General features: G+C 41.9%; 1 protein-coding gene across 1 annotated transcript in view; it reads right to left on the reverse strand.

Annotated features, from left to right (window-relative positions):
* Positions 1-2915: 2915 nt before the first annotated feature.
* LOC311128574 (mucin-5B-like) overlaps positions 2916-12371 on the reverse strand; it is a gene marked incomplete at both ends in the record, with an annotated part of 86530 nt that continues 77074 nt past the window's right edge. The window contains 14 exons of the mRNA XM_084160760.1: positions 2916-2975; positions 3113-3777; positions 4441-4602; positions 6050-6178; positions 6295-6451; positions 6532-6771; positions 6904-7083; positions 7319-7429; positions 9807-10036; positions 10147-10273; positions 10504-10598; positions 11338-11407; positions 11551-11661; positions 12212-12350. Of these exons, the coding sequence (XP_084016886.1) occupies positions 2916-2975; positions 3113-3777; positions 4441-4602; positions 6050-6178; positions 6295-6451; positions 6532-6771; positions 6904-7083; positions 7319-7429; positions 9807-10036; positions 10147-10273; positions 10504-10598; positions 11338-11407; positions 11551-11661; positions 12212-12350 (2476 nt within the window). The remainder of the gene's footprint in view (positions 2976-3112; positions 3778-4440; positions 4603-6049; positions 6179-6294; positions 6452-6531; positions 6772-6903; positions 7084-7318; positions 7430-9806; positions 10037-10146; positions 10274-10503; positions 10599-11337; positions 11408-11550; positions 11662-12211; positions 12351-12371) is intronic.

A 12371-nucleotide genomic window follows, 5' to 3' on the forward strand; every position in this document is an offset into this window, starting at 1 on the left:
TCACGTCTTGGCCAAGCTGAGAGATCTGAAGTCCAGGGTATTGTTTTGCTCTACATTCAACTGCCTCTGGAGATGAGCAAATGTGATAACCAGCAGCAATTATGTTCTTAATGGATTCATTATCTCCACCTTCAGACACAGAAGTTGGCTGACCAAGGTTGATCCAGTCTGACCACACACATGTTTCTTCACCACTGCAGTGGGTAGATGTTACTCCTGTTGAGGTTGATGTAGGAGTAGTGGTTGGAGTTGTAGTGGGGCTGTGATGCTTAGTTGTTGTTTTTGTTGTAGGTGGAGCTGTCAATGTTGAGGTTGTAGTAGTGGGTGTAGGAGTAGTGGTTCCAGGAAATGTTGTTGTTGTGGTGGTTGGGATGTGTGTTGTGGTTCCACATTGACAACATTTCACTCGAATCTCATAATCGAAGCACTTTTGCTGAAGACCTTGCTTATTATTGTTACAAATCAGTCCAACGGATGGATTGCAAGTCACGTCTTGGCCAAGCTGAGAGATCTGAAGTCCAGGGTATTGTTTTGCTCTACATTCAACTGCCTCTGGAGTTGAGCAAATGTGATAACCAGCAGCAATGATGTTCTTAATGGATTCATTATCTCCACCTTCAGATCCAGAGGTTGGCTGACCAAGGTTGATCCAGTCTGACCACACACATGTTTCTTCACCACTGCAGTGGGTAGTTGTTACTCCTGTTGATGTTGATGTAGGAGTAGTGGTTGGAGTTGTATTAGGACTGGGGCTGGGATGATTAGTTGTTGTTTTTGTTGTAGGTGGAGCTGTCGATGTTGAGGTTGCAGTAGTGGGTGTAGGAGTAGTGGTTCCAGGAACTGTTGTTGTTGTGGTGGTTGGGATGTGTGTTGTGGTTCCACATTGACAACATTTCACTCGAATCTCATAATCAAAGCAGCTTTGCTGAAGACCTTGCTTATTATTGTTACAAATCAGTCCAACGGATGGATTGCAAGTCACGTCTTGGCCAAGCTGAGAGATCTGAAGTCCAGGGTATTGTTTTGCTCTACATTTAACTGCCTCTGGAGATGAGCAAATGTGATAACCAGCAGCAATGATGTTCTTAATGGATTCATTATCTCCACCTTCAGATCCAGAGGTTGGCTGACCAAGGTTGATCCAGTCTGACCACACACATGTTTCTTCACCACTGCAGTGGGTAGTTGTTACTCCTGTTGAGGTTGATGTAGGAGTAGTGGTTGGAGTTGTAGTGGGGCTGAGATGCTGAGTTGTTGTTTTTGTTGTAGGTGGAGCTGTCGATGTTGAGGTTGTAGTAGTGGGTGTAGGAGTAGTGGTTCCAGGAACTGTTGTTGTTGTGGTGGTTGGGATGTGTGTTGTGGTTCCACATTGACAACATTTCACTCGAATCTCATAATCGAAGCACTTTTGCTGAAGACCTTGCTTATTATTGTTACAAATCAGTCCAACGGATGGATTGCAAGTCACGTCTTGGCCAAGCTGAGAGATCTGAAGTCCAGGGTATTGTTTTGCTCTACATTCAACTGCCTCTGGAGATGAGCAAATGTGATAACCAGCAGCAATGATGTTCTTAATGGATTCATTATCTCCACCTTCAGATCCAGAGGTTGGCTGACCAAGGTTGATCCAGTCTGACCACACACATGTTTCTTCACCACTGCAGTGGGTAGTTGTTCCTCCTGTTGAGGTTGATGTAGGAGTAGTCGTTGGAGTTGTAGTGGGGCTGTGATGCTTAGTTGTTGTTTTTGTTGTAGGTGGAGCTGTCGATGTTGAGGTTGTAGTAGTGGGTGTAGGAGTAGTGGTTCCAGGAACTGTTGTTGTTGTGGTGGTTGGGATGTGTTTTGTGGTTCCACATTGACAACATTTCACTCGAATCTCATAATCGAAGCACTTTTGCTGAAGACCTTGCTTATTATTGTTACAAATCAGTCCAACGGATGGACTGCAAGTCACGTCTTGGCCAAGCTGAGAGATCTGAAGTCCAGGGTATTGTTTTGCTCTACATTCAACTGCCTCTGGAGTTGAGCAAATGTGATAACCAGCAGCAATGATGTTCTTAATGGATTCATTATCTCCACCTTCAGATCCAGAGGTTGGCTGACCAAGGTTGATCCAGTCTGACCACACACATGTTTCTTCACCACTGCAGTGGGTAGTTGTTACTCCTGTTGAAGTTGATGTAGGAGTAGTGGTTGGAGTTGTATTAGGACTGGGGCTGGGATGCTGAGTTGTTGTTTTTGTTGTAGGTGGAGCTGTCGATGTTGAGGTTGTAGTAGTGGGTGTAGGAGTAGTGGTTCCAGGAACTGTTGTTGTTGTGGTGGTTGGGATGTGTGTTGTGGTTCCACATTGACAACATTTCACTCGAATCTCATAATCAAAGCACTTTTGCTGAAGACCTTGCTTATTATTGTTACAAATCAGTCCAACGGATGGATTGCAAGTCACGTCTTGGCCAAGCTGAGAGATCTGAAGTCCAGGGTATTGTTTTGCTCTACATTCAACTGCCTCTGGAGATGAGCAAATGTGATAACCAGCAGCAATGATGTTCTTAATGGATTCATTATCTCCACCTTCAGATCCAGAGGTTGGCTGACCAAGGTTGATCCAGTCTGACCACACACATGTTTCTTCACCACTACAGTGGGTAGGTTTTACTCCTGTTGAGGTTGATGTAGGAGTAGTGGTTGGAGCTGGAGTATGGCTGGTAGGCTGAGTTGTTTTAGTTTTAGATGTAACTGTCGATGTTGAGGTCTTTGTAGTGGGTTTTGGAGTAGTGTTAGGCGGAACTGTTGTTGGTGTGGTAGGTGGAGCAGTCGATGTTAAGATTGTAGTTGTGGGTGTTGGAGTAGTGGTAGGAGTTGTAGTTGTGGTTAGAGGTTGAGTTGAGGTTGGAGGAGTAGTGATTGTCATTGGTTTACTTGTTGTTGTAGGTAATGTGGATGTTGACATTGTTGTAGTTGTGACAGTAGGTGTACTTATAGGTAATGATGTTGTAGTGTGACATTTCACAGTCTTACAACACTTCACCTTAATTTCATAGTCAAGGCATATTGGAGGAATGCCTTGATCTTTGTTCTGGCATATTAGTCCAACCTCTGTATTACATTCTACCTTCTGTCCTAATTCAGACAATGGGACCCCTGGATATCGCACTGCTTGGCACATGACATCCACTGGTTTTTCACAAATATATTTTCCAGATTGTATAATCTTTTTAATTGATTCATTGTCGCCACCCCCAGGACCAAATTGAGGATAGTCCACATTATACCAAGGTGACCACTCACAAACTGTGCAATTAGGGGTTTTTGTAGTCAATGTGTTTGTTGATATAGTGGAGGTGGTTTCTGTTGTAGTTGTTTGTGTTGCAAAAGGTGGCCTTGCAGTTGTTGGTGCAATAGTTGTAGGCTTAGATGTGCAAAGATTTTCATTACAGCAGAGGACTCGAACTTGGTAGTTAAAGCACAGTGGGAATGGGCCTGACTGGTCTTCATTTCTGCAAGTCAAACCTTCTGCAACATTACACAGAACCACTTGGCCCACTTGGCTTATGCTAACATTTGGGTACTTCTCGGCTCTGCATTGAATCTTGCTTGGCTTCTCACATATATCGTGTCCCTCTGCTCTTATGTTGTTGTAGGTTTCAGAGTCTCCTCCTGGAGTTCCAAGTGTAGGGAATGTGGTATCAAACCATTGTGACCATACACATGGATAGCCACATGTTGTAGTAAAGGATGTTGGATACGGTGTTGTCTCTGTTGAAGTTGTGGCTGGTTCTATAGAGACAGGGATTACATAACAGTTTAAAACAAACAAACCATTTTAAATTGTGTAAAAACATGTAATTTAGGTGCATAATTAGCAATGTTCTTAGCCATTTTTATCGCAAAAGATACCTGCTGTAGTTTTTACATTTCACATAACTTCATACAACAACTAATTCACAGTCATTCAAGTCTCAGTCTCAGGTACCCACCAGTTGTGGGTGTTGAGAAAGTAAAGACAGTTGTTGTCAATGTAGAGGATGGAGTAGAGTTAGGAACAGATGGAGTTGAAGCTGGAGCTGGAGTTGAACATGGGTAAATGTCCCTGTGAATGGTTCCATTCTTCCCACAAACGGCTGTGATACAACTGCCGTGCCCATTTGTGGTGTGATAGATGGTATGTCCATTGGGGTATTTGTTCCCATTGTAGGTACAAGTGCAAGCTGAAAGGGTAAGATATATTTTAGGGTACTGGAATGGTGAATAAATAATTTATGTGTTGTTGTTTTAGTTGAAGGATCCATTCATACCTTGTTCATCGTATTTGCAGTCCACTGTCACGGAATTACAATAGCTTTGGAAAAATAAACATTTACAATTGTACTTTCATTCTTGACATTCAAACACAGTTACGGTGTTCACAATTTTAGGGAAGACCAAAATTCTCTGTATTACTAAAGGCATACCATGTCTGGCAGTTTTCTGTGGTCGGTACTTTTTCTCCATTATTGTAGTGTTTTCCATCTCTGCCATAGCAGCCACACTGCTCCTTCTCCACACATTGCATTGTATCTTCATCAAATAGGGGTTGAGCAGGAGGACATTTTGGATAGCAACCTAAAGAAGAAGAAAAATATATTAATATTAATGATCAAAAAGCAATTGATTGATAGAGGGATATGGTGAAGAAACACAGGGAATAGAAACTGAGTGAAAAATAAAGAATATCTCAAATGACCTCAGACAGTTATTCTTCTAAATATTTGATGATTGTAAAACTGGAACACCTATGTGAGAATGCTGTTCATTGACTACAGCTCAGTGTTCAACACCATAGTGCCCACAAAGCTCATCACTAAGCTAAGGACCCTGGGACTAAACACCTCCCTCTGCAACTGGATTCTGGACTTCCTGATGGGCCGTCCCCAGGTGGTAAGGGTAGGCAACAACACATCTGCCACGCTGATCCTCAACACCGGGGCCCCTCAGGAGTGCGTGCTTAGTCCCCTCCTGTACTCCCTGTTCACCCACGACTGCATGGCCAAGCACGACTCCAACACCATCATTAAGTTTGCTGACGACACAACAGTGGTAGGCCTGATCACCAACAATGATGAGACAGCCTATAGGGAGGAGGTCAGAGACCTGGCAGTGTGGTGCCAAGACAACAACCTCTCCCTCAATGTGAGCAAGACAAAGGAGATTATCGTGGACTACAGGAAAAGGTGGGCCGAACAGGCCCCCATTAACATCGACGGGGCTGTAGTGGAGCAGGTCGAAAGTTTCAAGTTCCTTGGTGTCCACATAACCAACAAACTATCATGGTCCAAACACACCAAGACAGTCGTGAAGAGGGCACGACAACACCTTTTCCCTCTCAGGAGACGGAAAAGATTTGGCATGGGTCCCCAGATCCTCAAAAAGTTATACAGCTGCACCATAGAGAGCATCCTGACCGGTTGCATCACAGCCTGGTTTGGCAACTGCTCGGCATCCCCTACAGAGGGTAGTGCGTAAGGCCCAATACATCACTGGGGCCAGGCTTCCTGCCATCCAGGACCTATATACTAGGTGGTGTCAGAGGAATGCCCATACAATTGTCAAAGACTCCAGCCACCCAAGTCATAGACTGTTCTCTCTGCTACTGCATGGCAAGCGGTACCGGAGCGCCAAGTCTAGGTCCAAAAGGCTCCTTAACAGCTTCTACCCCCAAGCCATAACACTGCTGAACAATTAATCAAATGGCCACCCGGACTATTTACCCCTACCTACAGTGGTTAAAATTACCTAGACTAACCTGTACCCCCACACATTGACTCGGTACCGGTACCCCCTGTATATAGCCTTGTTATTGTTATGCAATCTTGACGTGTTACTTTTTTTTTTTTTTTTTTACTTTAGCTTAATTAGCAAATATTTTCTTAACTCTATTTCTTGATTAAGGGCTTGTAAGTAAGCATTTCACAGTGTTGTATTCGGCGCATATGACAAATAACATTTGATTTGATTTGTTATGGAAAATTGTTGTTTCCCAAAATAGATCCTAAATGAATGTCTACTGTACCTTCAAGAGGTGGTATCTGAGTGGAGCAGCTCCCGGAGGGATTCCTGCAGGTCTTCATACACTGAGCTCCACATGCCTTGTAGTGCCACTCACATTCTCCAGGGGGGTTGTAGTAATCACAGAACAGTGCTGTATGTGGTGGACAAAAGCTCTCTGTAAGTATTATCTTCAATTCGGTTTAAACTGACTGGATTAAGTCTATTTTTATGTCAGCACTTAAATGAGTTGAACATTTAGAGACTCACGGCAGATTTGTGGGCTTCTCCAGGCTATGCAGGCTCCAGCCTCATTACAGGCCTCTGCATAAGCTGCCACAGCGGTACAGAAACACTCACAGTCTCCACCACTGTCACAAGCACATGAGTCTGTCACACAAGCATCGTAGAAAGGAGAGGGGTCCACCTAATTGGAAAACAGAATTTAGTCGACATGATCATATCAAATTCCAAAACATTCAGTGAACAACTAAAGTCTTAACTTACTTTAGAATGGCAGTCTGTGAAAACGTTGCTCTGTATGATGCTGCACTGTTTCTGTGACCAAGACTGCCTGTAAGGGTTGGCAATACAGGGGCTCCTTTTGGTCTTTGCATCGGGGCAGCTTGCAGAGACTTTCCAGCTGTTTCCAAAGTCTAGAGGCTTGACAACAACTGCCTGGCTCCTGGTGGTGAAGTCATTGTTTGCGTTGCCATCATAGTTTCCACACAGACCACAGACATGTCCCTGAATAGGACATAGCATTAGATTCAGTTGAGTGATAAAAGGAGTCATAACAGACTTGTGAATATCATTTGATGGAATACTAGAAACATATTTACAAATCTAATATGTCATTCAATCAAAGTTCAAATGTACCTTGAACTGTGGGTTAAGTTTGATGAACATGCTTGTTTTCCTGTCCCACATGAGAATCAAACCATTATTTGCTTCAATCACAAGGTAGATGCCCATTGTGCGAATCTGGTAGGGAACCGCCTCCCCTGAATTTCTCTCAACAACTTGGTAGTTTCCTTCTGTCAGGATTAATTCATTGTTCTGAAAGAGATTTAAAAAATAGTTTGAGTGTATAGTTATTAAGATATTAATTCATCTAATTACTCCTTATGTTATAATTTATGCTATATCTTTGCCTCATGAAGCTTTGATTTATGTATTCTGTTTAGTATGCTTTATAGTATGTATGTATGTACTGTATGTATGAATGAATGAATAGTAGTAGTCTTGGCTTCAGTAATGGTATGTGCCAGGCAGGAAGCAGGAATCTAGTTACCCCCAGGAAGAGCTTGATGGCCTTGGAGCAGGTGGTGCCTGTTGTTCCACAAGGGACGTTCTCAGTGATGACTCTGAAGCTGCCGTTGGCATTGTTGTTACCACAGTAGTCCTGTTTAAGGTAGACTCAATTTCAGTCATACATTTAACAACAGCCAACACAGTATTTTGGTGGATGGTACATTATCTCCAACCACACATGCAGTAAGTCAATCATTGGAATAGTGAAAAGTTTCAGCTTGTTGGGAATACTATAGCAGCTTCCACAAAGCAACAGTAGATAATGTCCAGTTTCAAATGTTGCTTTTCAAACTCCCCAGAAACGCCTACAGTACATACCTTAAAAAAGTAAACACAAACCCTTATTGGTCAGCATGTATTAATACTTGACCAATAAAAAAAGTATTATAATATTGGTGTTGATCAGTTAGACTATCAAGTTACCCTGCAAGCATACCTTTGTAAGAGTGTATTCACAGTCTCCTTCGAAAGTGAATCGTTTCCCATCAAAAGTAATGTAGTGTCCATCTCCATAAATGGCACAGGTTCCATGACACAGGTTTGTTGTGCACTGCCATTTTCTGTCTTTACATGTGCTGAAAGTGGCAAAAACAGATATATCAGACTGAAGTCTTAATTGGTTTAAAACCCCAACTAAGGCAAGATGAGCTTACCAGGTATTGCAGTCGACCTTGATGCTGTCTCCTGGTTGGTAAGTAGCTCCATTGTGAGAACAAGGACAAAGGTCTGGCTTGATGCATCCTCCTTTTCCATTGGCTACCAGTCCAGAGGGACACATACAGCCTGATATGCACTCTGTGCTGATCTGTAAAGTAAAAATTATTGATTTGAAAATCTACTGTGTACAAATGGTGTTAACTATATGTTAATCTGGTTTCCAGAAAGTTCCGCCCAAATGTGTGAGGAGTCTGGTGGACCGAAAGGTCAAACTGGGCCTTTGTTAGCCATTATCCAATACAGAAAGACTGGGAGAAACTCCAAGCATATAGGCGTTGGCGTAATTGGCTTAATCTACCAACCAATCATCTCCCACAACAACATCCCCCTAGCCCTCCCCCATACACTAGCACAACACAAGCACAGAGCCACGCCTCGCAGTCGTGTGATTCGCTAAAATTAAATGATGACAAATACTTGACTCAATAAAGTCACTCCCATAGAATTATATGGTCACTCCCATTAAGGCCACATTTGAATCGTTGATGTACCAAGCTTATATGTGCTGTGTGCAATAGCCTGGAGACGAGGTTCACTATATGTTTACATTTACATTTACGTAATTTAGCAGACGCTCTTATCCAGAGCGACTTACAAATTGGTGCATTTACCTTATGATAGCCAGTGGGACAACCACTTTCCAATTTTTTGTTATATCTTTTTCACACACAAATACAATTTTTTTTTTTTTTTTTTTTTTTTTATGTTAATTGTAACAATAAAATAAAAACGTAATGTTTATATTTTACACTCGATTTTAATTCACAATCCTAAGGGAATTAGATGACTGGGTGTACAAAACATTAAGAACATGCTCTTTCCATGATATGGACTGACCAGGTGAAAGCATTGATCCCTTATTGATGTCACTTGTTAAATCCACTTCAATCAGTGTAGATGAAGAGGAGGAGACAGGTTAAAGAAAGATTTTTAAGCCTTGAGACAGATTGTGTATTAATATCAATGTTAGGAAGGTGTTCTTAATGTTTTGTACACAGGTTTATATGTACTGTGCGTAATAGCCTGGAGACAAGGTGAATAGGGGACTCACACAGGCCATATCCAGAATATTGCAGCTCTTCTGACACTCTAACCCTCTTATTCCTGGGCTTGCATTGGAGCAGTTGAACAAAACCATTGGTGCAACACATGCTGTGAAAATAAAGTTAATTAATGTATCATGACTCTGTTGTGTCTTTCACAAAATCAATATGCTGTGTAAAGTGTGTACTAGGATGGAGAGATAATATTTCAACATGCACATAGCCTGGTTCTGTTGCCAATAGCATACTATTACCACACACCATATATGTATGTAGGATTTGGCATAGTGCCATTAAAAGAACAGACTTATATTCAAATGCAGTGTTGCCTGTCACAGTACAATAGCTCAAAATTGTGAGTTGTTTTGACAATTTATATACATGGACTTACATGGCTGATCAGGTGAATCTCCAATACAGCGGAGTTTGCCCTCCTTGCAGGTGCTGAAATAAAATAATGTTAATGGTACTTGAATGTCCCTATACTCACTACAGGAAAGCAAGGCCTAAGGCTCTTGGTTCATAAAGTTTGAAAAAATATGCCTTTACAATAAAAGGTGTTCACTAAATATTAGCAGAAAAGCAAGCAACCGAGCAACAGTTCAGTGTTTTTTTTACATTGTGTAGTGAAATACATTGATATAGAGTTTGAGTATAGGTAGGTAAATATCTCGGTCCATACCACATGGTTCCATCCTTGCTGATGACCTCTCCAGGGGACACCACTGAGCCCTTGTAATAACAAGGGCAGCTGGCTGGTGGAACACACTTGCCCTCATCATCCAGGTAGGTTCCCTCAGAACAGACACACCCATCCACAGACTCGAAAGTGATTGAACAGGTAAAGTCAGCGTCGCTGTAGCAGCGGCAGGAGCGATCACTGCTTTTTATGCTGTAGGCGTAGACCATGGTGCTAGGGCACGAGGTGGAGTATTTGGCTGGGAATGGCAACAATTAGTGTTAGTTGTAAATATTTATAATATTTGTATCTTATTCTCCCACAATTTGCACATCTTCTTAGGTATTATGGTGTGGTATTGTCACTTACTGCAGATAGTGTCTCTCCAGCCGCTGAGCTGGATGCCCTCGGCAGCACAAGCGTGGACATAAGAGGACACGGCAGCACACATGCAGTCCTCACTCTTCTCACAGTTACAGCTGTCGTACATGCAGTTCTGAATAGAGAACCACAGTCAGAACAGCATCCATACTATACTGTACAATAGTTTGTGTTAATTGTGTGTGCATAATATGCACAAATACTTAGCAAATAAACAATATTTAACAGCAAGCAACGTAATTCTCAATTGCCCCATAATAGCTGGCATTACATGTTACATGCATTTGTGTATTAGCTATGCTAAGGAAATTGTCAGAAATGAATAGTATGGTGAAAGGGTCTCACTTCTTTGTACATGTCTGGGCTTATCGCTGCATGGCACGGAGCAAACAACCCTTTAGGATCAGCCAGCTGAGAGCACCAGTGCTGGGCATATTTCTCTGAAATAGAGAAAAAATAAACCAGAGGAAATAGTTAGGCTGACTTTAAGAAACACTTGCACCATTCTCCATAACATTTAAAACTGACATGGAAAGGTATTAAAACATGCAGCTACCATTGTCAAGACTTAAACTGCAGGGGCTTTCAAAGCTACTCTTGATGTCTGGACAGCTGGCTCGTGTTTTCCAGGTGTTTGCAAAACTAATGGCTGTGCCCTCAGTCACTCCACTCAGGACCTTGAAATCATCTCCTTGGTTGTTGTTAAAGTTTCCACAAAGACCTGTAGGATGAACATGTATTTATATACAGGGAAAATAAATCATTCCCAGAACATGAACACCTCAGTGGAATGTGGTGGTTGGTCAACGGATGATGAGACATACCACAAGTTCTCTGCTTCCAAACGGTGCTTGCAGCAATATAGACCTGCATGATTGGTGAGAGTTGGATTTCCAACTGGAGGCCAAAGGTGGTCTGGACAATGATGAAAAATGAGGAGGCTCTGAAAATGGTTACTCCAGCTATAAGGAACAAAGTGGGAAGATGGAGCATTATGACGTTAAGTAAAATATGTGTCAGTGTTGAATGATATAGCTACATCACCATTACGACATTCCCAATTATCCTTATGTATTCCCCATACAATTATGTGCTTTAACTGTAGGACACAAGTTTCATGTATGCCTAGTCATGACTACATTGATAGTACTGTATGTTTATTGTGCAACTGTAACTTACCAGCAGAAAAGGGCAGCTGAGAATAGATTCCATTTACAAAGGCTTTTCCATTGGGTTGTATGTTGATCACCTGCATAGAGGGGCATTGTGTATCCATATGTTTATTCAGTATATTAAAAGAATACATTCAAACCTAAAACTTAACAACATTTGGAGAAAATAAACTTCCACTGCAGTCAAAGGTTGAGAGCATGTCAGTCAATTAATACTTACAGTGGCTCCTTCTGAGAGGGACAGGGTAACAACCTTTAGACAAGTCTCACTGTCAGAAAGCCCACACTGCACCACATCACCCAGTACAGTGAATTGCATCCCATCACAGTCCTGAAAAAATAACATGAATAAGTTGTCACAAAATACTTGCCTCAATAAAAGGAAATATCCTTGTGAATCTTTCTGAAAAAGGAATATCTCAGTGTAAAACAAGAGACAGAGTAAACATGAAGAACCCACATTTCTTCATAAATAAATAAATGGATGCAAGATTAATAGTGTTGTTCTATATCAGGGCTCTCCAACTCTGTTCCTGGAGAGCTACTCTCCTGTAGGTTTTTGCTCCATCCCCAGTTCTAACTAACCTGATTCAGCTCATCAACCAGCTAATTATTAGAATGAGGTGCACTAAATTAGGGTTTGAGTGAAAACCTACAGGACAGTAGCACTCCAGGAATAAAGTTGGAGAGCCCTGTTCTATATAGTTTGATTTTAATTGTCATCATAAAAACTGGATTTGTCAGAATAAAAGTAAAGAAGCTGGAGAAAAATATGTAATACAGACATAATAACTACAAAAGAAGTTGGGAAGTTTTAACATGTTTTTTATGTGAATGAGATTGATGCACACAGGTCTTTGGTGAGGAAACTGCATATTGACCTTGGTCAGAACATAAGAGCAGTCCCCATGGAAGGTGTAGGCTTTTCCATCATAGGTGTTGATGTGGGATCCTCCCTCCACAGCGCAGGTGCCAGGACAGTCCTTGTCCGCACACTTCCACTGACCACCACCACAGGAGCTAAGGGCAAAATATAAATTA

This window comes from Coregonus lavaretus, assembly GCF_964263955.1.
Source record: "Coregonus lavaretus genome assembly, chromosome: 4".
In the NCBI taxonomy this organism is placed as follows: domain Eukaryota; kingdom Metazoa; phylum Chordata; class Actinopteri; order Salmoniformes; family Salmonidae; genus Coregonus; species Coregonus lavaretus.